At 50.6% G+C, this 21,450-nt stretch overlaps 8 protein-coding genes across 8 annotated transcripts; 4 read left to right on the forward strand and 4 right to left on the reverse strand.

Annotated features, from left to right (window-relative positions):
* Positions 1–1,452: 1,452 nt before the first annotated feature.
* Positions 1,453–2,337, forward strand: BGZ61DRAFT_300744 (heterokaryon incompatibility protein-domain-containing protein; the record flags this gene model as incomplete). The annotated part of the gene is made up of 2 exons (XM_046238684.1): positions 1,453–1,771; positions 1,820–2,337. Coding segments are annotated over 2 exons (837 nt in total), but the record flags the coding sequence as incomplete, so codon positions are not given.
* Positions 2,338–4,647: 2,310 nt separating this feature from the next.
* On the reverse strand, positions 4,648–5,019 carry BGZ61DRAFT_285663 (ankyrin repeat-containing domain protein; the record flags this gene model as incomplete). The annotated part of the gene is made up of 1 exon (XM_046238507.1): positions 4,648–5,019. A coding segment is annotated over one exon (372 nt), but the record flags the coding sequence as incomplete, so codon positions are not given.
* A 554-nt stretch (positions 5,020–5,573) lies between these two features.
* Positions 5,574–6,746, reverse strand: BGZ61DRAFT_371932 (kinase-like domain-containing protein; the record flags this gene model as incomplete). The annotated part of the gene is made up of 3 exons (XM_046242145.1): positions 5,574–6,047; positions 6,123–6,338; positions 6,435–6,746. 3 exons carry the CDS (start codon positions 6,744–6,746, stop codon positions 5,574–5,576), a joined length of 1,002 nt encoding a protein of 333 aa, XP_046095010.1.
* Positions 6,747–7,748: 1,002 nt separating this feature from the next.
* BGZ61DRAFT_371835 (uncharacterized protein) lies at positions 7,749–9,332 on the forward strand (the record flags this gene model as incomplete). The annotated part of the gene is made up of 2 exons (XM_046242131.1): positions 7,749–7,807; positions 7,880–9,332. The coding sequence occupies 2 exons, from the start codon at positions 7,749–7,751 to the stop codon at positions 9,330–9,332; spliced, it is 1,512 nt and encodes a 503-aa protein (XP_046095011.1).
* A 3,888-nt stretch (positions 9,333–13,220) lies between these two features.
* On the forward strand, positions 13,221–14,519 carry BGZ61DRAFT_486450 (uncharacterized protein; the record flags this gene model as incomplete). The annotated part of the gene is made up of 2 exons (XM_046249861.1): positions 13,221–13,754; positions 13,866–14,519. 2 exons carry the CDS (start codon positions 13,221–13,223, stop codon positions 14,517–14,519), a joined length of 1,188 nt encoding a protein of 395 aa, XP_046095012.1.
* A 411-nt stretch (positions 14,520–14,930) lies between these two features.
* BGZ61DRAFT_486451 (uncharacterized protein) lies at positions 14,931–16,086 on the reverse strand (the record flags this gene model as incomplete). The annotated part of the gene is made up of 2 exons (XM_046249862.1): positions 14,931–15,755; positions 15,925–16,086. The coding sequence occupies 2 exons, from the start codon at positions 16,084–16,086 to the stop codon at positions 14,931–14,933; spliced, it is 987 nt and encodes a 328-aa protein (XP_046095013.1).
* Positions 16,087–17,567: 1,481 nt separating this feature from the next.
* BGZ61DRAFT_371809 (uncharacterized protein) lies at positions 17,568–19,159 on the forward strand (the record flags this gene model as incomplete). The annotated part of the gene is made up of 2 exons (XM_046242130.1): positions 17,568–17,657; positions 17,714–19,159. The coding sequence occupies 2 exons, from the start codon at positions 17,568–17,570 to the stop codon at positions 19,157–19,159; spliced, it is 1,536 nt and encodes a 511-aa protein (XP_046095014.1).
* Positions 19,160–20,431: 1,272 nt separating this feature from the next.
* On the reverse strand, positions 20,432–21,303 carry BGZ61DRAFT_466178 (uncharacterized protein). Its single transcript, XM_046247654.1, has 2 exons — positions 20,945–21,303; positions 20,432–20,891 (listed from the first exon to the last, which is right to left on the reverse strand). The coding sequence occupies exons 1-2, from the start codon at positions 21,193–21,195 to the stop codon at positions 20,534–20,536; spliced, it is 609 nt and encodes a 202-aa protein (XP_046095015.1). The 5' UTR covers positions 21,196–21,303; the 3' UTR covers positions 20,432–20,533.
* Positions 21,304–21,450: the final 147 nt, after the last annotated feature.

The following is a 21,450-nucleotide window of genomic DNA, read 5'->3' on the forward strand; positions in this document are numbered from 1 at the left end:
CTAAGTTATAGTATGTACCTTAGTAGTTATATTTATAAGCTATAAGGCAATATCACCTAATATCTCCTTTTCTCGTATAGGTGCAATGGACTTATAATAGTAAAAGTCTATATATCTCTTTCTTAAAGAAACTATAAATATACTACTCTGGCTAAAAAGCAACCGTATATCTAGAGTAAGCTGTTGCTTATAGTAAAAAGTAACAGTAAAAATAAATAAATAACACTGCAAAATCGAAGAGGTCTTGGCAAAATGGTCCGTGCTTTCTGTGTGTCTGTCAAGGCCAGGCAAAGGAACCTTCCGGAACTTACTTTGTAGTTCCTCCAGGCACAGGAGGGACCGGTCCGGCAAGCGGCCCGCCAAAGGAAGCCTGGAGGAACTGTTCTAGCGTACTTCAGCTGGTGAAGTCTGTCAATGTCCATGGCGGTTCGTACAGAAGGATCTCCCGTGAGTGTACGGACCCGCGAACCTATTGGCTCCTGGGGGGTGGAGCCAGATACATCCAGAATCAAGAACAGCTTGAACACAACAGATTTGATTAATTGGAATAGCTTTATTAGGCCCCCTTATTATCATCTACTTCCCTGTGCATTGAATATATTAACTCGGACCGTAAATAACCCGCTTACGTGTCCGACAGTTGTAACACTTCCCAAAGGCTTAGGGCTGAAGCCCGGCGCCACTTCACAAATTCAGTCAATGGCCATTTGCAATGAGACGCGGATTACTTTAATTTTGGAGCTGTTCCCGCTATTGCCCATATTATCTCATCTCTCTAACTTGTGACAAATAAGCACCTTAAGATACCGGAAAAGTCCCACTATGTCGGCCTTGCGGTTGGAGGATGTTGAAATCACACCATTTACCTCTGGAATAACAACAGAGCTTATGTGCCTCCCCTTTTCCGGGCTGAATGCTGCCGTTCCACATACTCCACTATGTGCGGTTTGCTTGTGGGGTTATGTATGGGTATGATGGGCTTGTAAAAGAAACCTCTGTAGATCGATGGAGAGAGGGTGTTAATTCTGTCGACTCATCTCGGAAGCCGTCTAAAATTACGCTCTGCTAATTGATGATGAGTCGGAGATCGGAATTTACCACTACGGTACATGGATGGAGGTCGCGTGGATGACAGCAAGCAGAATGCAGAATAGTGTTCAGGTGTATGATATTCCTGACATGGGCCCCTTTGCAACCCAACCGGCGATTTCTCACTACGCTACGGTGTCTGTTCTTCAAGATATTATTGGAAATACAGGTTCAATCGAGGCTCTACAATGGATAAATAGCATAATTGCGCGGTGCGACTCCGAACACCACAACTGCACTCGACTCTCCGAAATCCCGCTACTGAAGAGACTTCTTGATCTTGGCGAGCTGCACGGAGGACAGACTCAAGTTCCTGTTGGGGGTGATATTTGCCTGATCGAGATAAGTAATACTTACGCCGATTATGTTTGCCTGAGTTACTGCTGGGGGATAGGTTTAATGTTTAAAACTACGAAAGAGAATATTGCCGAATGTATGCAGTCTATTAATTTTAGGGACCTGCTGAAGATATTTAAAGATGCGGTGGGAATTACGCGTCAATTGAAGAAGCGGTACTTGTGGATTGATAGCCTCTGTATAATCCAGGATGATAATAAGGATTGGCAGAAGGAAGGACTTCGAATGCATGAGACCTACGGCAATGCATACCTGACAGTCGCCGCATCCAGAAGTGGAGGGCCGGATAAGGGGCTATTCTCCGAATCACTATATCATCGGCTCTGTGACTTCTTATTTACGCTGAACGGAGGAGAGAACTCCGTCATAAGAGTCTGGCGTAAGGTCCAACATTTCGATTCTGCCGATGGGTTCCCCTTGCTTCGGCGTGGATGGGTCTTCCAGGAACAGATTCTCTCACGGCGTGTACTGCATTTTGGTCCTCAGGAGCTCGTATGGGAATGCATAGAAGGGGAAGAGTGTGAATGTAGATGCGTCAACGAAGGCATAGACCGGGCCTCGAACACTCCAAAGAAGTCGCTCTTCTTGTTCCAAAACAATATCTTTCTCTGGAACCATATAGCGTCCGCCTATTCCAGCCTCGACCTAACAAAGGAGAATGACATATTGCCTGCATTAGCTGGCGTCATAAAGAAATACAAGCCGGCGGCTGATGTCCGATATTTGGCCGGTCTCTGGGATGGAGAATTTCTCCTTATTGGCCTTTTCTGGTACGCAGAAAAGAAAGAGGGGGTGTTCCCTGGGAACTACTACAGTGACCTAAAGCCGCAGCCTTCCCCATATCGTGCACCTTCATGGTCATGGGCCTCTGTCAAGAACGGCATTACATATGATGATATAGCAGATTGGGTTCCAGCTGTAGACATTAAAAGGGCCAGAATCGTCACTACCGGCCGCGACTCAGGGGGGGAGGTACTATACGGGGAAATCACACTTTCCGGCTCCGCTGCAATAATCAGCTGCCATCAGCCTGCTAACTCCAGCAGGAAGTATCCCGATGTCAGGTACAACAAAGAGCTAGTAACAAATATGCTGGTCTATCCTGATTACGACTGGAGCTTAGATGACAAGTGGTGGGTCTTCGAGGGCCAACCAATGTTCTGCCTACATATAGCAACGACGCGTGCCACGAAGGGTGAGTCTCCTTTGGACCCTGACGAAAACGGCTTCCATCCCGATGACGAGGTTTGATTTTTACTGCTCACAATGTTCAATTCAGACGAGCCCGTCTTCCAGCGAATTGGGATGGCGAAGCCTAAGTGGGAGAAGTATGAGGAGCAGACGGATTTCAAAGCGCAATTTATTGACGGGACTTTTATTATCTGCTGATTACAGAATAGAAGGGGTAATTGGAGAAGAGGGTGCGAAGTGGAGGTTTCTTCTCACTTTATTCTCGAAATCTAATGCTCGGCTTACAGTACAAAGTGATAGTAGAAATAAATAAATGACACCGTAAAATTGACGAAGTCTTGGCAAAGCTGGCCCGTGCTTTCTGCGTGTCTGGCAACAGGAGGGACCGGTCCGGCAAGCGGCCCGCCAAAGGAAGCCTGGAGGAACTGTGCTAGCGCAATTAAGCTGGTGAAGGAACGAGACTGACAAGCACCGTCCTGTACCAGGTAGGTGGCGCCTTGGGGTAGGTATGCATTAGGCAGTTGTAGGCGTCCTCGCAGGTGTCTGTTTGAAGGGAAAGGAGGAAGGAGAGAATGTGGGCGTGGGTGTCGATGCCTTTTAGACCAGGCACTATCGCCGGTGATGTTATGGATATGGCATCACTAAGATCTTCGCCGCCTCCAACCCCAACCTGATATATATCCTTTGCAGGTATTCATTGCCCTACTAGCTATACTATTTATTACTCATTATCGCTGTTTTCCCTGGCCGGCTCGGTCCTATTCTCTTTTAGAGCTCCCTAGCGTCTAGCAATAATTGTATTTAATTCTTAAACATTCAATCTAAAGGAAGATACATTTATTCCAGCCCCTACAACCTCTAAGAACAAAGAGGGGGAAAAATAGTTGTATTGATAGCCGAGGAGCGTATGGCCTAGTCCACGGGAATATATAGGGTCTATATTGTGCACTTTTCCTGGGATCATAGTGGCTCATGTCCCTCTGCTGATCCCTGATGATCCCCTGATGATCCCCTAATGGATCGTCCCGGATTATGGGCGTCCCGCGGTGATCCAGTATGATCCTTCCTGATCAGTACTTGGGGTACTCCGTATTGCTGCGCTTAGTCAACGTTCTGCAATCTCAGACCGCCTGGTCCAGGTTAGGTCGCGCATGGGTCGAGAGACTAGAACGGATCAGTGACGACTTAGGTCTTCATGGTGATAGTATAGGTTTGGAGCAGCTTGACTACGGCCTCGTGCCCGTCCGCTGCTGCCTGCGATAGCGGTGTACCGTAGCTACCTTTGGCCTCTGGGTCGGCACCTTTCTCGAGAAGCAGCTTGGTCACGGCCTCGTGCCCGTACGATGCTGCCCACCACAGCGGTGTCCGACCGTCGCCACCTTTGGGCTCTAGGTCGGCGCCTTTCTCGAGAAGCAGCTTGGCCACGGCCTCGTGCCCGCGCTGTGCTGCCCACGATAGCGATGTCCGACCGTAGATATCTTTGGGCTCTAGGTCGGCACCTTTCTCGAGAAGCAGCTTGGCCATGGCCTCGTGCCCGCTCCCTGCTGCCCACCATAGCGGTGTCCGACCCTGACCTTTGGCCTCTAGGTCGGCGCCTTTCTCGAGAAGCAGCTTGGCTATGGCCTCGTGCCCGTTCCCTGCTGCCCACGATAGCGATGTCCGACCCTCGATATCTTTTGCCTCTAGGTCGGCGCCTTTCTCGAGAAGCAGCTTGACCTCGGCCTCGTGCCCGCTCTCTGCTGCCCGCGATAGTGGTGTCCCACCGTAGGCATCTTTGGCCTCTAGGTTGGCGCCTTTCTCGAGAAGCAGCTTGGCCACGGCCTCGTGCCCGCTCGCTGCTGCCCACGATAGCGGTGTCCGACCCCGACCTCCGGCCTCTCGGTCTTTGGCCTCTAGGTCGGCGCCTTTCTCGAGAAGCAGCTTGGCCACGGCCTCGTGCCCGTTCCCTGCTGCCCACGATAGCGGTGTCCGACCGTAGATATCTTTGGGCTCTAGGTCGGCACCTTCCTCGAGAAGCAGCTTGGCCATGGCCTCGTGCCCGTTCCCTGCTGCCCGCGATAGCGGTGTCCGACCCCGGCGATCTTTGGCCTCTAGGTCAGCGCCTTTCTCGAGAAGCAGCTTGGCCACAGCCTCGTGCCCGTACGTTGCTGCCCACGATAGCGGTGTCCGGCCATTGCTATCTTTGACCTCTAGGTCAGCGCCTTTCTCGAGAAGCAGCTCGACCTCGGCCTCGTGCCCGTTCGCTGCTGCCGTTAATAGTGGTGTCCAACCGGAGGCATCTTTGGCCTCTAGGTCGGCGCCTTTCTTGAGAAGCAGCTTGACTACGGCCTCGCGCTCGTTCGCTGCTGCCCACCATAGCGGTGTCCGGCCATTGCTATCTTTGACCTCTAGGTCAGCGCCTTTCTCGAGAAGCAGCTTGGCCACAGCCTCGTGCCCGTTCGCTGCTGCCCGCGATAGTAGTGTCTGACCGTCGCCATCTTTAGCCTCTAGGTCGGCGCCTTTCTCAAGAAGCAGCTTGGATACAGCCTCAAGCGCGCTCGCTTCTGCCTGCGATAGCGGTGTCTGCCCGTCGCCATCGCCATCTTTGACCTCTAGGTCAGCGCCTTTCTCGAGAAGTAGCTCGACCTCGGCCTCGTCCCCCATCTCTACTGCTGGCAATAGCTGTGTCTGGACCTGATCATGTATAGACGGTTAGCCGCTGGACCCTTCGGCATGGAAGTTCGATATATGATGGTTAAGCACCTCGTATGAAAGCTTCCGTGGAATAACGGTCAGTTGGGTACTCGAGCCCACTTGGAAAGCATTGGAGAGATCAGTCATGTTTGAGACCTGTGTTGTCATTCCTCTCTCGTCATCGAACGAACTCCTTTCGGAAGAAGAAGTTGATGATCTATATCGTCAACTGTCAGCTCAGAACATTCTGTGAGTCGCTGGACTTACTCGCTGCGATCGTCTGAAATCATTGGCGCACTTGGCATCCAAGACTGAACCCAGGCATGACAAATGGCTGCTTTAGAGTCTAGCCGTTCATCCGGCTTCGGCCCCATCAATGCACGAATAAAAGCCTGCCCGTCTAGGCTGACATGAAAATCGACCAAAGAGCCACGAGGGAAGAGTGTGTCTGGGCGCGCTTCATACTGAAAGAAATGCCGTTGACTCGAGAACACACGAGACTTGGTCAATATCCAAAAGGTCATGACGCCCAAGGCCCACATGTCTGCTGCCGGGTAGTTGATATCCGGGAGGCTGTCTTGGTCAAAGAGCTCCGGTGCCATGTATTCGACGGTACCGATCACTGTGCTTGCGCCGCTAGTAGCTGCTTCCAGTCTCTTGCTGATACCAAAATCTGAAAGTTTAACCCACCAAGAGCCTGGCTCTGTAGGTGTTGGACGTTGTTGAATTAAGACATTCTTATGCCGGAGGTCAGATACTTGTCCACTACCAAATTGAACGAACGGCGGTCGAGTTTTTCGGAGTGCACTCACCTGAGGCTTAATGTCACGGTGAGCAAAACCTTCTCCGTGCATGATTACCAAGCCCCGCAGCACTTGACTGGTGATCTGGCGGGAGTCGTCTTCAGGTAAGGCAGGGTGGTCGCAGAGATATGTCTGCAAATCTCCTGTAGGGAAATACTCCATGGCGATACACAACGAGTCCTTATTCTCGTACCATCCCAGCGACTTCACGAAGTATTTGGAGTACTACTCGTTTGAGTCAGCATGAAGTGCCTTCATAGCCCGTTATTGCGCTCAACGGCCTGGCTGTGGCATGACATGGAAACCCGGACGAGCACGTACCTTGTCGTGAGAGAATTTGACAATGGTTTCGAGCTCTCGAATGTATCGTCGTCTTCCGCCGCCATCCTGAAGTGGGATTATTTTCACTGCGCGATGGGTATAATGTCGACTGCCATTGATGCATGTCTGTAAAAAAACTTGCCCCTGGCCGCCACGGCCAATGGGCCGTTTGTCACGCTTCCAACATTCCAACCGTCGTTGCGACGATGGAGGCGCATCAGGGTCATCATAGATGTGGACAACTTCGCGTTTCTTAGGGAATGTGGTCTCCAGCTTGTAGTCCCGCACATAGTCCGGTAGTTCATGCTCCATTGAGATAAGTATTTCTACAAATTTGGCGATAGGTGAATCTTAGGGGAAATTGAATAGAATTCTACCTGGATGATCGCCGTGACCATTAGCGCCAGGGAATGAAGTGGGTTTATCTAGACCTTGGCTAGTTTTTACACCACACGTCACGACTTGTCACCTGCTGCACTACTATGTGCGTTAATTGGTTGTACCGGCTAATATGTTAGGCCGCGGATATTTAACATCAAGCAAATCACCATTGCCTATGGTCCATTTCTTTTGGTCATGCGAGCTACCTAGTGAGATAAGTATGTGGAGAGGCATAGGTTAGAAAGCTTCCTGTATGCATCCGGCTTGTAAGCGCTACCCCCGTTTAGATTGGCTTCCATCATCCCCCTGTTAGCTGGAGACCCAGCCACCGCGGTCTCACACAGCAGCTCGAGAAAGTAACACACTTGATTGAAATGGCAATCGACGTGCAGCGTCAATATAAGCATCAGTTTCGAATATATCACAAACCATTTCCCGGCATTCTACGTACTGTCGCAGGTGATAGAAGGTGCCATATCTGTGGCGGACACCCTGCCGAGTGGGATTTCTGAGAAGGTCGGTTGATGACATTGTCAGATTGAGGCCCAACGTCTTATCCTGACGAATCGCGAAATTGCCGCATTGTGTAGGACTCGTGCACACGCGTTGATCAACTATTGGGGTGACCCTAGCAAGCCACCTACCGCCGTTCAGACTGCCGTTCAGCCTTCTACGTCATTATCACACCATTTGCATCTTTAGAAAGGTTGGCGGTCCGCGCGGTTGCCCATTTGCAAATCTCTGTCTTGAGGGAGGCGGATTGACCCCTAGTCAGTTCCCCGCACTCCGATCGACTCTCGGGTTGGGTTGTCTTTGCGACTGTATTCCTACACTCAGACGCACACTGAAGCAACGGTAGCAATACACACATCCCGGACTTCCACCTGAGCACGACCTTCGAAAATTCCACTGACTTCTAGGTTTCAGCACTTAATGGCTGAGTTCGCTATTGGAGTTGTTGGCCTTGCCGGGACTATCGACGTATGCATAAAGTATGTATCCAGGACAATAATTCCATAGATATCACCGATGATCATAAGGGCTAACTAGATAAAAAAAAAAAGATGGGGAAAGGCTCTGGTTCAGGCATGCAAGGACTACCGGGAAGCTGACGCTAAGGTCGGCGAGATGATTGTCCGCATTGAAGTGTGTTGGACACGAGTTCTCAGCCAGCTAGAGGTGACCAAGGAGCTAGAAAGCACCATGACCGACGACCACAAAGCTCTTCAACAGCGAACTCTTTGCATCCTCCGGGGCAAGTTGGATGCAGCTACTCAGAATCTCTCAAAGTTTTCCCGGCGCCAAATGCCCGAAATGGTAAAAAAGCTACAGTTCGTGCGTTTGAAGGATACCCTTGAGGATACCATAGCAGAACTGGAATCCTGGCAGAGACTCTACGAGCCTTCTTGGTTTCACTTGATCAAACTTGCTCCTCCTACTGTCGACGCGACGCTCAACAACGTCACCAAAACCGGACCTACAGGAGCAGCAGACTTCAGTTTGGTAGCCCGGAAGTTTCGTCGAGCGTTCAAAGGGCCCTCGACAGAATCCCAGAGCGTCTTTATTCGCGAAGAGGAGCTAGACGGCTATAACAAAGAAGCCATTTTGTCCTGCACGGCCCTGATAGCCACGCGTCCAGGAGACTCCAGACGGCTCATTGTCGACATGGTCACCAACGGGGCAGTCCGGTCCAAAGACGCACGGGAGTTTGCCCTCCGTCTTCGAGACTCGGATCCCCTCACCTTTGGAGTCTTTAGCTGCAAGGGGGTCGTGCGGCAGGGTAAGACCTCCGGCATGGCCTTCCTCTTCCGGGTTCCAGAGGGATACACGGCCATCCGCACGGTTCGGCAACTGCTGCTCTCCGGCCAAGCCCATGACTCACTTTCCGACCGCCTCGAGATGGCGAAAAGGCTTGTCAATGCTGTCTATTACGTTCACTTATACGGGTTCGTACACAAGAATATCCGTCCTGAGACGATACTGAGCCTCAGCGAGACGGAGGAGGGGAGACTCCCCAGCATGGCATGCCTAGTTGGGTTTCAGGTCATCCGAAACGCGGATGGGAGGACATACCCGGTGATCGATAGGAAGTGGGAGTCCAATCTATACCGGCATCCGCTGCGGCAGGGAAACAACGTCGACTACTATGTGATGCAGCACGACATCTACAGCCTTGGCGTATGCCTCCTCGAGATTGGTCTGTGGGAGTCGCTCGTTGCTTACGACCCCGACGGGGCTGCGCAGCCGTCGACAGCTCTTAGTCTCACTGAAGACAGGTCACAGCTTAAGAATCCCAATATACTGAAGGAGCACCTAGTTACTCTTAGTCGTAGCAATATGTTAAGAGCTAAGATGGGTACTAAATACAGCGAGGTGGTCGAGACATGCTTGACTTGTCTGGACGAGGACAACCTGGATTTTGGTGACGAACGAGAATTCCAAGATGAGGATGGAGTGGCGGTAGGTGTGAGGTATATTGAAAAGGTCCTCGGCATTCTAAATAGCATTTCTTTATAAGAATCAATTATGACACTTGACTTTTACAAGAAAAATAAGATGGCGCGTTGTTAGGTGGGTTATGGCATATGTGTTGTAGCGCATGGGTTGTAGTATATAATGGGGCCGATCTTCTTTAGCCAAAAATGGCTCCCCACAGCTAGGCCTCTTTAGGCCCTAGCCATTTAGCTACCCTTCACAGCATCAGTCCAATCCGCCCCAGTAGTCCTACATAATAAGGTTCATGAATCTGTCACTCTCTTCTAATAACTCGCCAGTCTCTCGCCGTAACTTTATAGCAGTCTTCCTGGTTGGTTATTCAACTTCCGATTTGTAATATCGAGTGTGCAAATATGTGGGGTAGAGGATATCGATGATGTCAACTCACCAGTCTCTGGCTGCCCCCCTCTGGCTGGCTGTCGATTCCCTCCTGCAGTGCCTCAGCTTCTCCTATCCCTTTGACCGTGGTAAGACTACACTTGGGCTTGGCGCCCCACACCACCCCCTGCCGCGGCTGAGTACAAGAGAGTGACCTAGAGCACGTTCAGAAACAACCCCGCCTAATTCCTCATACAATGCGTTCTTAATGTCCCTATGGATTCCCAACTGCCCCCTAGCCAAGCAGTCAATGTGTATGATGACAATAGCTTCATTCGCGTTGACTGCGGCAGCCGCCGTGAGCATCCAACTGATAATACGTGCCGGCCAATCAAAAATCCGGTCCCGGATCGCGGCTACAACTTCGAGCCGATGAACCTTCCCAACGCGGCCCCTGTGTTAGCAGCTCTGCCCCAGCAGCCACTGTTACTATTCCAGGCATTCCTACCTATTTCTCTAGTAGAGGGATGGGTCAGCTACACGAATAGCTGGGTTGGTTATCTCTTGCAGCAGCACGAAGCTAGCATCCGCATTTTAAAGCCGCGGTCACGACTGTTAACTTGGAAGCCGACCTCTGTTGCTGAACTCTACACATGGCTTGCGATCCTGATTTATATGCAAATTCATATAGAACCAGCGATTAAGGACTATTGGAAGGTTTCTAAGCTACAGCAAATAGAGCCCTCACACCCAGTCACTAAGTATATGAGTCATGACTGCTTTACGCAACTATCACGACATATTCGTCTCTTTGACTTTATAACGATTGATCAGGGTCCTGATATCACCTTCCTTGGCCGGACCTATAGCCGGGTTAACGCCTGGTCTGACCACATACAGTATGCGTCTACAGTTTTCTTCATCCCGGGCACAGCTATCGCTGTAGATGAGTGTATGGTCCGCTTCCTTGGCCGGTCCCTTGATACAACAACCGTCCCTAATAAGCCGATCCCAACGGGCTTCAAAGTCTGGGTTGTGGCCCAACAGGGCTATTTCCTCCGGTGGATTTGGCACAGGCCGGGCCGGAAGTTCGGGCCTGTAGGGGTCCGGCCGGCTCGACGGCTCCGGCAAGGGTCACAGCTACGGCAGAGCCGGCAGCGGATACGAGAGAGGATGATCTATCTGAACCCGACTCAAGCTGTGGTTGTTGCCCTAGTAAATCTGCTGCCGGATTCCATATATCACGTCTTTCTCGATAACCTATTCTCTTCTAATGACCTCTTTCGCCGGCTCCGTCAGCTTGGTCACGGGGCCACAGGCACAGCCCGCCGTAACTGTGGTCTTCACACATCTCTCGTCAAGCTCAAGGCTGCAGATAATACAGCTGCCGGCAGCATCAAATTCAACACTCTTAAAGCTATCCCTACAGCAGATAATAAGGTCAGTCATTAGGACATTATTATGCTGTATTTCCCCTACTAATTTGTCTTCCGCTAGGTCAATCAGATCGTGTGGAAAGACAACGCCCTCGTGCTATTTCTTTCAACCGCGTTTACGGGCAATGAAAGGAGTGACTGTAAGAGGAAAAGACCGACAGGGGACCAAATGCAATCACGGCCAATACAGCGTTTCTTTGGTGACGAGCCTGTCAAGCTGCTTTCTATCCCGTCTATCGCAGCTGCTTACAATCTTGAGATGAATGCTGTAGACCGTGGTGACCAACTGCGGTCTTATTGGGGCCCTAATCGCCGTGTGCGTAGGGGCGGCTGGAAGGCCCTTGCTTGGGACTTTCTATTAGAAATAGCCCTTATTAACAGCTTCCTTTTACAGCTACGAGGGCAGCCACAGTGGAAGCCGGAGTCATCGCAGAAGAGTTGGCGGCAACGCCTTGTTGATGACCTCATTGCAGCGTACGCAACCCAAAGTCAGTCACGACAGTGGTTTCGAACGGGAGACGAATTTACGCCTGTATCACAGCACAATTGGGTCCGAAATAAGAATCCGTCGGCATGCCTTGCTTGCAAGCGTGTACGGCTAGGCGAGCCACGGCCGCGGCCGTTGGAGGCAGACAGCGGCGGCAACAGCCGCCCTAAGCAGTCACGTTGGCGATGTAAGGAGTGTAATGTAGCTCTTTGTAATAAGGGAAATTGCTGGGACTTCTATCACCACCTAAAATAGGTGGGGGCAGAGGTACCTTTCATTTGCGTTATTTTTATTGGTCTGATCCCCTGTCACTAGCCCAAGTGTAGTCTTACCACGGTCAAAGGGATAGAGCGCAAGACTGTCATCCCTCCGGCTTGCTCGCTTCTTATGCTAGACCTCCGCGAGATTGCATTTTCTTCGTCTTAGATATTTGTCTCGTGATCTTACTAGTGGATTAGCTTCTCTCGTAGAGCAATATCAATACCCAGGGCCTCGCCCCGTGCTTCGACCTTGCTTCGGGGTTGATGGTGGTCTCCTGCTTCTCTGTCGGCGATGTCGGCTCGAGAGCAATCAGCCTGCCAGGCTCTCCTTGTCACGGCCTGACATACACATGTCACGTGCGATGAGGCCCACGTATAAATCTCTCACCAATCATAAGTGATTACGCTAAACCATGGAGATGATCACCGTAATCATCTCCACGATCACTGTGATCAACCCTGTAAGCAAGGTGATCACATAAACCCCCCAGATCAGGACCTAGCGTATACTAACCTCACGAGGCTAGCGTATTGACCCGATCGCCACACTACTCACAGCTAGGCCTCTTTAGGCCCTAGCCATCTAGCTACCCTTTACAGCAGACCAATCCGCCTCGCATCAGTAAGCCATTGCTCAGAGTAAAAGTTGACAGTAAAAAATACATAAATGGCACCGTAAAATCGGCAAAGTCTTGGCAAAATGGTCCGTGCTTTCAGTGTGTCTGGCAAGTTCAGCCTAAGGAACCTTCCGGAACTTACTTCGTAGTTCCTCCAGGCAAAGTTCAGCCTGAGGAACCTTCCGGAACTTACTTCGTAGTTCCTCCAGGCACATTTCTCGGTTACCACTGATCGTGGGAACATTCCTCACGGTGGCAACAAGCGTAGCAGAAGCAGAGGCGCATATCGCCAGTGCACAGGAGCGTTTCTGGAGGCGGGCGATCAAGATGTGGATTGACCTCCACACCCTGCCAACAACCAACCCACTCCGCAACGCTATATCTCGTATCTGAAAGTTCAGAAGATATAATTGCTTTGCTATTTTACGAGCTGGCAGTAGTATTTAATGAGATACTAATAGAGGAGTTAGAAATAGTTAATCTATTTATACTAATATCTTAGATAGAATAGGTATAAATTATTATTATTAATAAGAATAAAATAGAGATAAGATAAGCAGATCTAGAATAGGTAATATAGATTATAGTAAGTAATTTAGTATAAAATAGTATAGTAAAAGTTAGCAGAGCTTCTCGCATCGACCTACGGCCTGAACGACAGAGCGCTTTGGAAGACCACGGTGCAATCGGCCACTTGGGATTATACGGAATCCGAGTGGATCTTGGAGTTCCTGAAGCAAACCAAAGACGGCCAGTTGAAGCCCATGACACTCCGCACTGAGTTCCTCATCATGACGGCTGGGCCCCTGACCAATCCCAAGTTGCCTCGAATTCTCGGCTCTAGCAAGTTCGAAGGGACTGTCTTTCACACGGCTAGATGGGATTACGAGGCTACCGGAGGGTCCCCAGAAGACGCAACATTGAGTAACCTGGGTGACAAAAAGGTGGCCATCATCGGCACTGGCGCCGCTTGCATCCAAGTCGCCCCCCATCTTGCCAAATGGGCCAAGGAGCTGTATGTGTTCCAGCGTACTCCCTCCGCCGTCGACGTTCGCGGTCAGCAGAAGGTTGATGCCGAGCAGTTTCGTGCCGAGGTGAGCAACAAAAAAGGCTGGCAAAAATGTCGTCGTGAGAACATGGCCATGTTTGTCGAGGGCTGCAGGCCCGATGAAGACCTTGTCCAAGATGCCTGGGCCACGTTTCCTTCGTATGCTGCCCTCATCGGCGGTCCCGCCACGGCCGGGCTGACCAAGGAAACACTCCCCGCGTATGTTTCTCAGCTGCATAAAGTCGATCTTCCTCGCCAAGAGAGAATACGCAAGCGAGTACGCGATGTGGTCAGGAACCGTGAGATTGCTGAGTCGTTGACCCCGTGGTACCCGGGCTGGTGCAAGCGGCCTTATTTCCACGACGATTATCTACACACCTTCAACTAGCCCAACGTGACTCTTGTGGACACTCAAGGCCGAGGTGTTGAGTCGATAACTAAGTCCGGCCTTGTGTTTGATGGCAAAGAATACCCAGTGGATATCTTGATCTATGGTACTGGATTCGAGCCCCTGACTGCTGGAGGGCCTTCTCTCCGCGCAGGCATGAAGTTCCACGGTCGACACGGCATGGAAATGGAGGAAAAGTGGTCAAACAAGCTGGCCACACTGTACGGGCTGATGAGTCGTGACTTTCCCAATCTCTTCCTTTCTGGTGTTTATCAGATGGGCGCCACGGTCAACTACGCGCACATGGTCGATGTGATGGCAACGCATATGGCCAGTGCCATCAAGAAGGCACGGCAGAAGCTTGCTTCCTGCGATGGTGGGGCACAACAGAAGTTGGTCGTTGAGCCGACTGCAGAAGGTGAAGAGGCCTGGACGCAGAGAGTCCTAGAGACAGCTTCCGGCTTCGGGTGCATTGAGGGCTGCACGCCAAGCTATGGTACGGGGGAGGGCAAAAGGGCCAAGTCCAAGGCAGAGGAGGCCAGCGTTGCGCGTGCAGGAAACTGGGGCGAAGGCTTCCTTGATTATGCTAGTATAGTGGAGGATTGGGATACGAAGGGTGACCTAGAAGGACTGGAGATTCGCGCTGTTGCTTAAGATGCTTGATATTATTATTAGATCTCACACATCTGGTAAGGTTCCGAATGGCTTGCGCATAAATAATGACTGCCTTTAAGTGCGTGGTGACGCCGTCCTCATGATATCCTGGCTGATCTCGTGGAAGCATAGAGCATCAGGGTGTGAAGAAGGCTTTGTCACGACTTCCACCCTCGAAGATCCATGTCCGCTGGGGGGTGCCTTTTAGGATAAGCAATTTATGAGTCTCAAGCAAATATGGTTCCGGGCCAGCTTTAAATTATTGGACTATCTAAAATTCCAAAATCAATGGAGAAGGAAAAAAAACCATCCCTCGTTCAGCGATTTCCTCTGGCCACAACCCAATCATACACTCCTACACATCCTTCCGTCTGCAGTGACTTTCCACTGATCGCTGCCCACATTCCTATTTCAATAAAAGACACTTTTCGGATCCCACCTACGCTTGATCTCCAGGAGCCGATCGTAATGGGATCCATAGAAGGCCTTCTTCCAGTTGGGTTTCGCAACGTCGGCTTCATTAGCGTAGTTACCACTTCCAGGCGTAACAGCATCCCACATGGGATCCCAGACCTCGGTAGCCTTTTCCTGATTCTCCAGCATCCTATTCCATGCCTCAGAGGTCCCCGAGAAATCCCAATCGGTTATTGTCAACGCGAGGACAGTAGCCTGACGCCAAGCTGGGTTCACCGCGTTGGGAATGCCCGTCCGGCTCGTCCCGTTGAGGACGGTTCCACCTACAATTGCGCCATCTTCGACCTGGAATTGGATCACTCGCATCAAATCTGCAAGGCTATCAGGATTCTGCAGAGTGGCCCTCGGAATAAGACGTCCACTAGAGCCCCAATGTGTTCCTACGGCACCAGAGTCCTTTGACATCCATAAGTCATAGTATCGAGGCTGGTCAACGAACTGGACTGAGTAGGTGATGTTGGGGTTGTCCAACATGTGTAGAAAAGGTGTCATGTTGAATTCCACCGTGCTTGAAGTTTGGTTGTAGGCTGTTATGGCGATGGAGAAGAATGAGGATGAAAAGGCGAACCCGCCATGAAGGCGTGCATCAGTCCAAGACGGAAGAACAGAGTAGAAACGCTCCAATGCCGAGTAGAGAATATCGGTAGGCATGCCAGTTGTATTGAAGAACAAGGTAGCCCCGGCAGTGGTCGCATCTGGGTAGGCACGAACTGTTACCGACGTGACAACGCCGTAATTGCCGGGGCCACCGCCGCTCAACGCCTAGTATAGATCCGAGTTCTTGCGTCGATTGGCAAAAACCAAGTCCCCAGACGCCGTGACCACCTCGAACTCAAGCGTTTAGTCGGCCGCCTGCCGTATGTCGAGTCCACGGGCGAGTGTCCGGACCCTTGGACATAGCCGCCAGCAAATCCGACGGAAGGACAGCCACCTCCGACAATGATGAGACCGTTAGAGGTAGCAAAGCTCTGTGCTTCGCCTCTTGAAGGCATCCCAAGTCGCCTTTGCTGGTCAATTCCTGTCGCCCGGCAGGTTGCGGCACGTCGGGGTGAATGCTTCTGTGTAGGATGCCAGAAGCAAAAGCGCAGCACATGCCCGCTTGAAGAAATTCTTGGTTTTCATTGCAAATGAGACAAGCTAGAGTATTGTAGCGTGTGTTGGTGTGGATGAAGGTTGTAAGAAGACATTTGAGAGCCTTGGGCTCTATATACCTGCTGTAAGGTGTAAGACAGACGGGATGAGAACGAACGGGAACGCGATGATTCATGGCTTAGCGAGTTGATTGCGCGTCTGTGTCCTCTGCTATACATCAAAAGCTATCGGGACGGGAAAGCGAACGGGGATAGGAACGAGAACGAGAACGAGTACCACTAGTTGGGTGAAGGCTCCGCAACCCCCTCTAAGTCAGTCCTAATATCCCCTATTCCCTGTGTAGCTTAAGAGCTGAGTCTCAGTAAATAGTATGTATACGTGCCGACTCATGTACCCAGTGATCTATATCACCCAAAAATAAAGGCGGGTCTATTTCGAGAGTTGTCTGGTAGACTAACATTAATGACTCGGGTTAAGTGACCTGTCACTGCTTGGTGCATGAGGCCGTAAAGTACGTGTGTTAATTTGACAACGAGAACGAGCATGTCGGCGTATTTCGTACACAACCCTGCTTTATTAGTCCGTCACGACCCGCATGGTGATCACCGTGTGCACAGCCCCTGGGCGTAGCTCTCATCCCTGCATTAATTTGTCCTAAGAAAATATACGAATATGAAACATGGGGTTCACAACCTTTTAAATTCTTAAAAGAAGACTGAACTTAGTAGGCCAGCCAACATTACCACGTTGTCGGTGATACCACCTGTGTCCTACCACAACAGACGTGGAGCTGTGCCATTGCCTCATTCGAGTATGACCTGGCAAGAATTCTGTATCTAGATAGACGGTGATACGAATACTGGTATATCTATTATTTAGGTGCTATACCTCTGTGGCACAGTCTTATCAAACATTTCTCATGCTCGTCACAAGCAATAAGCTCTGGACTCAACCAGTGGCCGAAGGCATTAACCGACTAGTTGTGGGCCGACTCGCCCAGTCTTTTGATAAACGGTGACGTAACCAAAGCGAGAACGAACACCACTAAATAGATGAAGAACTTTGAAAAATGGGAACGCCTAACGGGCTCTTTCTTTTACCCCTGCTATGTGCCCCCGCAGAGTTGCACTGATCGCGTCCAGCTCAGACTATGACGACAACCCGAGACGCCCACGACGAAATTGTATTGCCGGTGCCGATCCGTCGCTTCCGGCTTGATGCAAAGCCAGGATATACGTATAAGCACAGGTATTGCTGGTCCATCTCGAATGCGACCCCGATGTCTTGGCAGTACATTTGACACCCTTGAAGGGTGGATGAGGGGAAACTATCCTGTGGCTGTGCTCGTTGTTGTTGTCGTGGTGCTATGAAGTATATATTATATGATACATCAGCATCGCAGATATCTTGTAGAATCTCTATGTCCATGTTCTTACCGCTCTACTTACCTACCATTGACTTAACTCAAATACAATTTTCACAATGCAGCACGCTGTTGCCGGATTTCTTCTCTCAGGCTTGATGCATGGCTTGCTATGTCTCGCACACCCGACAGGCAAATCCCCGCCGGTAGTAGGTATCCTACTTTCAGAGAATGTTGCACATGGTGATATTGACTCAGCATGCAGTGCGAGATAATCAACACTGCTTTGCCAGGCAAGGTGGCATACCCGAACACGGCCGCATACAACGCGTCCAACGTCTACTGGTCAGGCAGACAGGACATGGAGCCCTCCTGCATAGTTCTTCCCGCATGCCCCGAAGATGTTTCGAAGGCTCTGGGGCTTGTGACCAAGCATGACAGCCCCTTTACTGTTAGGGCCGGAGGACACACCGCGTTCGCCAAGGGATCTAATATTGAGGCAGGAGTCGTTATTACTATGGACTCGATGAGTGACATCCATGTCTCCTCCGACCGCTCCACAGTCTCTGTTGGCCCTGGTGCCCGCTGGATCAACGTCACTGACACTGTAACACCCCTGGGTCTCGCGGTGGTTGGCGGCCGCGCCCCTACGGTAGGCGTTTCAGGGTTTATCTTGGGAGGTGGCCTCTCGTTCCTGACCGGCAGGCGAGGGCTGGGCTGCGATAACGTTCGGAACTTCCAGGTCGCTCTTGTATCAGGCAAGATTGTGAACGCGAACCCAAAAGAAAACAAGGACCTCTACTGGGCTCTTAGAGGTGGCGGCGGGTCTAGCTTTGGCATTGTTACCCGGTTTGACCTCGAAGCTTACGAGCAAGGCGACGTCTGGAGCCGGCTGACGGTGTGGCCGGCTTCCGATACCGCCAACGTTCTCAATACTTTTACCAGGATTACCAGGGAAAAACTACACTCGGGACAGGATCCAGACTCGCACCTGATATTCGGCCTCACCTATTCCGGCGCTCCCGGCGATGCACCCATTCCAACGGTATACGGCTTCCATCTGAACCTCTCCTCTCTGTACGCGCCTGGTGGCGAGTTCGACACCATGGAGGCGTTCTCTCGGCTCCCAGAGCCACTTTCCAACAACACACTCATCACGGACATTCCAGGCCAGATTCGAACCACTTCAAGATCTGTGTTTGGCCAGAGGCAATCATGGTACGCCACTTCTGTCAGCGACGGCGTGAACAGCAACGGTTTTATAAATGATATCACCAAAGTCTTCACCACCTTCGCCAACGAGCTTAGAGCGGATGTAAAAGCTCGAGGGGCTTCTCTCAACACAAGCATGGTCTTCCAGCCCCTCACCAACCCTACGTTCAAGGCCATGCAGAGGAATGGCGGTAACGCTCTGGGCCTTAAACCTGCAGAGTTCCCTTCTTATATTATCTCCATACCTATGACCTGGACCGACTCGGCCCTCGATGATATGATTGACACCCGGACGAACCAGTTTATTGATAACCTGAACGCCATGGCCCAGGAGAGGGGATTTGGATATGGCTATGAGTATATGAACTATTCTGGGAGACTGCAAGATGTCATTGCAAGCTATGGGAAGAAGAATCAGGCCAAACTTCGAGCTATCGCATCCAAGTATGATCCGGATGGCCTCTTGCGGAAACTCTGGACGGGGTATTTCAAGCCTTGATTTCTGCTTGGGGGATCTCATTTGCGGCAGGGGCTGTTATTTAGGTAGGGTAGATTGTCTAGCCAAGCAACCCTTACCAGAGATACCGTATCTCTAGAAGGGTATTTGGCACAGACGTATCTATAATATATGCGCTCGATTACTGCCGACTTTGATCCACTCTATTATTATCTATACAAGCCTTGCCTACTCTGTTTGTACTGCCCGCTCTCCCAGTGCTTCTCGAAGATAGCTAGGTTCTACATCTGCTCTTCTGGAGGGTCCCACGCCACGGGTTTTCCGCGTTCTAGTAACGGGCTTATCGAAGTATTTCGCGGTAATATGATGCCTGATCATTAGAGGGGCCTGCCTTGTTTACACAGACTCCTTTGGCATCTGCCTGAAGCTTCAATTCAACCCTTCTAACTTCAGGCCTACTGGACGGGTCGAAAAAGTTAGAAGGATTCCGGCAGAAAGGAAAAAGATTCAGCTTGAAACCCAAACCTGGGCCTTAGTAACTGTGACGTGCACATCGAAAATTCACTAAATTCAAACATTAGGTTCCTTCATCGAGACGGTCCTGGAGTATTATGCTTTCTCATAATCGTCTACACACCACTGATCTGATCATTAGTGCCTCGACGCCCTGGTTTAGGGCAATATCGATTTTATTCCTACCACATACACAGGGTGTCGATAAAGCTATCATTCAAAATAATGGAAAGAAGTGCCAGGTCCATGCCATTATCTGTGCTGCTGGCTTCGCCGGTTAAGTTTAGTAGTCACCTTGGCCTTCGACTCGTTACAAAACCACTAATAGAAGAGATGAAAGAGACAAGCAGCACTTCCAAGTTATCATAAAGGACTGTATCATGATCAGTGGGAGCGAGACATCGGCAAGTCTGATGTAGGGCTGGCGCCGGAGAATCTGCCCAACTTCCACGTCTTCCTTGGTTCCATTGGCAGCCCCGTTGTTGCATCCACGGGCCTTTTTTTCCATAATAGCGCAAAATTAAGTGGTTGAGTACATCTCCATCTACTCCAACAAGCTAACCATACAATTCCATTGTTGGATTTCCTAATAAAGATTATCTCAATGACAACGAGAGTTAGGTTGGTATATCTCACGTTGGAATCATCTCATCCCAGTGCCACCCGGACATACCAACACTGGCTGCCAAGTGCTCGGCGAGCCAATACCACACAGCGCCCACCTGCGACAGCACCGACAGGTATTTAAGGTCATCAAGTTCATTAAAGAGTTTTCTTTGAAGCACGAGCTCTTTCAAAATATTGCACGCAAGAACGAGTGACATTAATAATAAAACACAGTCTACTCTGGAATAGTAAGGGTTATAGGTAGAGAAGACTGATGGACGTTATGTCTGCTACGCATTAGATACGTGCTGGCCCGATATCTGTCATGACAATATCATCCACGCCAATATCAATCGTGACTTTCACCCCAACAGAGCAGCGGAGTCTCAAAGTAAACGTGATATCCTCGCTATTGACGAGGAATTCGGTGTCGTATGATTTATACCGGTTCCGCAAATAGGTATCAATGTTCCACGACTTGAATACGGTGTCTCCCTGGAGAGCATCCAATGAACAGGACGCAGCGCCCAGTGAAGGAGAACCAAACACGGCCGCTGAGAAAGATAGGCGGTAGAGCCGAGTTGTGTCGAGACCATTGATGGTTTGGTTGAGGTTGTTACCGCCGACTGCATACTCATTCTGGACAAAATAACGACTGTTCCTGTTAGCGGGATATCATTGATCACTTTTGCATTGAGGCAAGCTTACACATAGTGGTCTGGCGAATGAGCTTTGGCGGCGTCTTTCTCAACCGTCACGGTTCTCAAAGACCAAACCGAGAGATCTTCCTCTTCAAAATCCCCGTTGAGGATGAGGTTCTCGGGAGTAGGCACTGGGGTCGCTGAGGGGGTGGACGAAGCTACGGGTGTAGTGGTAACGTCGGGACGACACAAAGGACGGGCGCTCACGGCCGGCAGCAACACCGCACCAAGGACGGCGCAAAGAGAGATCCAGCGCATGTTAGCAATGAACAAGTGTAACAAGTGTAACAAGTGTAAACGAGTGTAAACGAGTGTAAGGAATGTAAGGAGTGTAAGGAGTGTAGAAAGAAAAAAACGGAGATCGCAAGGCGAGAGTGGAGAAGGGGGACAGGACTCTATTATTACCTCCAAAGTCCGAGGCGCGGCCTCTGTAACTGAGCTCGATGATGCTAATCTGGGGCCTTGGTCGATGTGTGAGTCCCAGTCCGCGGTGCGTTATCAATACGGTAGTCT

Source organism: Ilyonectria robusta, assembly GCF_021365365.1.
Source record: "Ilyonectria robusta strain PMI_751 chromosome Unknown BGZ61scaffold_48, whole genome shotgun sequence".
Taxonomy (NCBI): domain Eukaryota; kingdom Fungi; phylum Ascomycota; class Sordariomycetes; order Hypocreales; family Nectriaceae; genus Ilyonectria; species Ilyonectria robusta.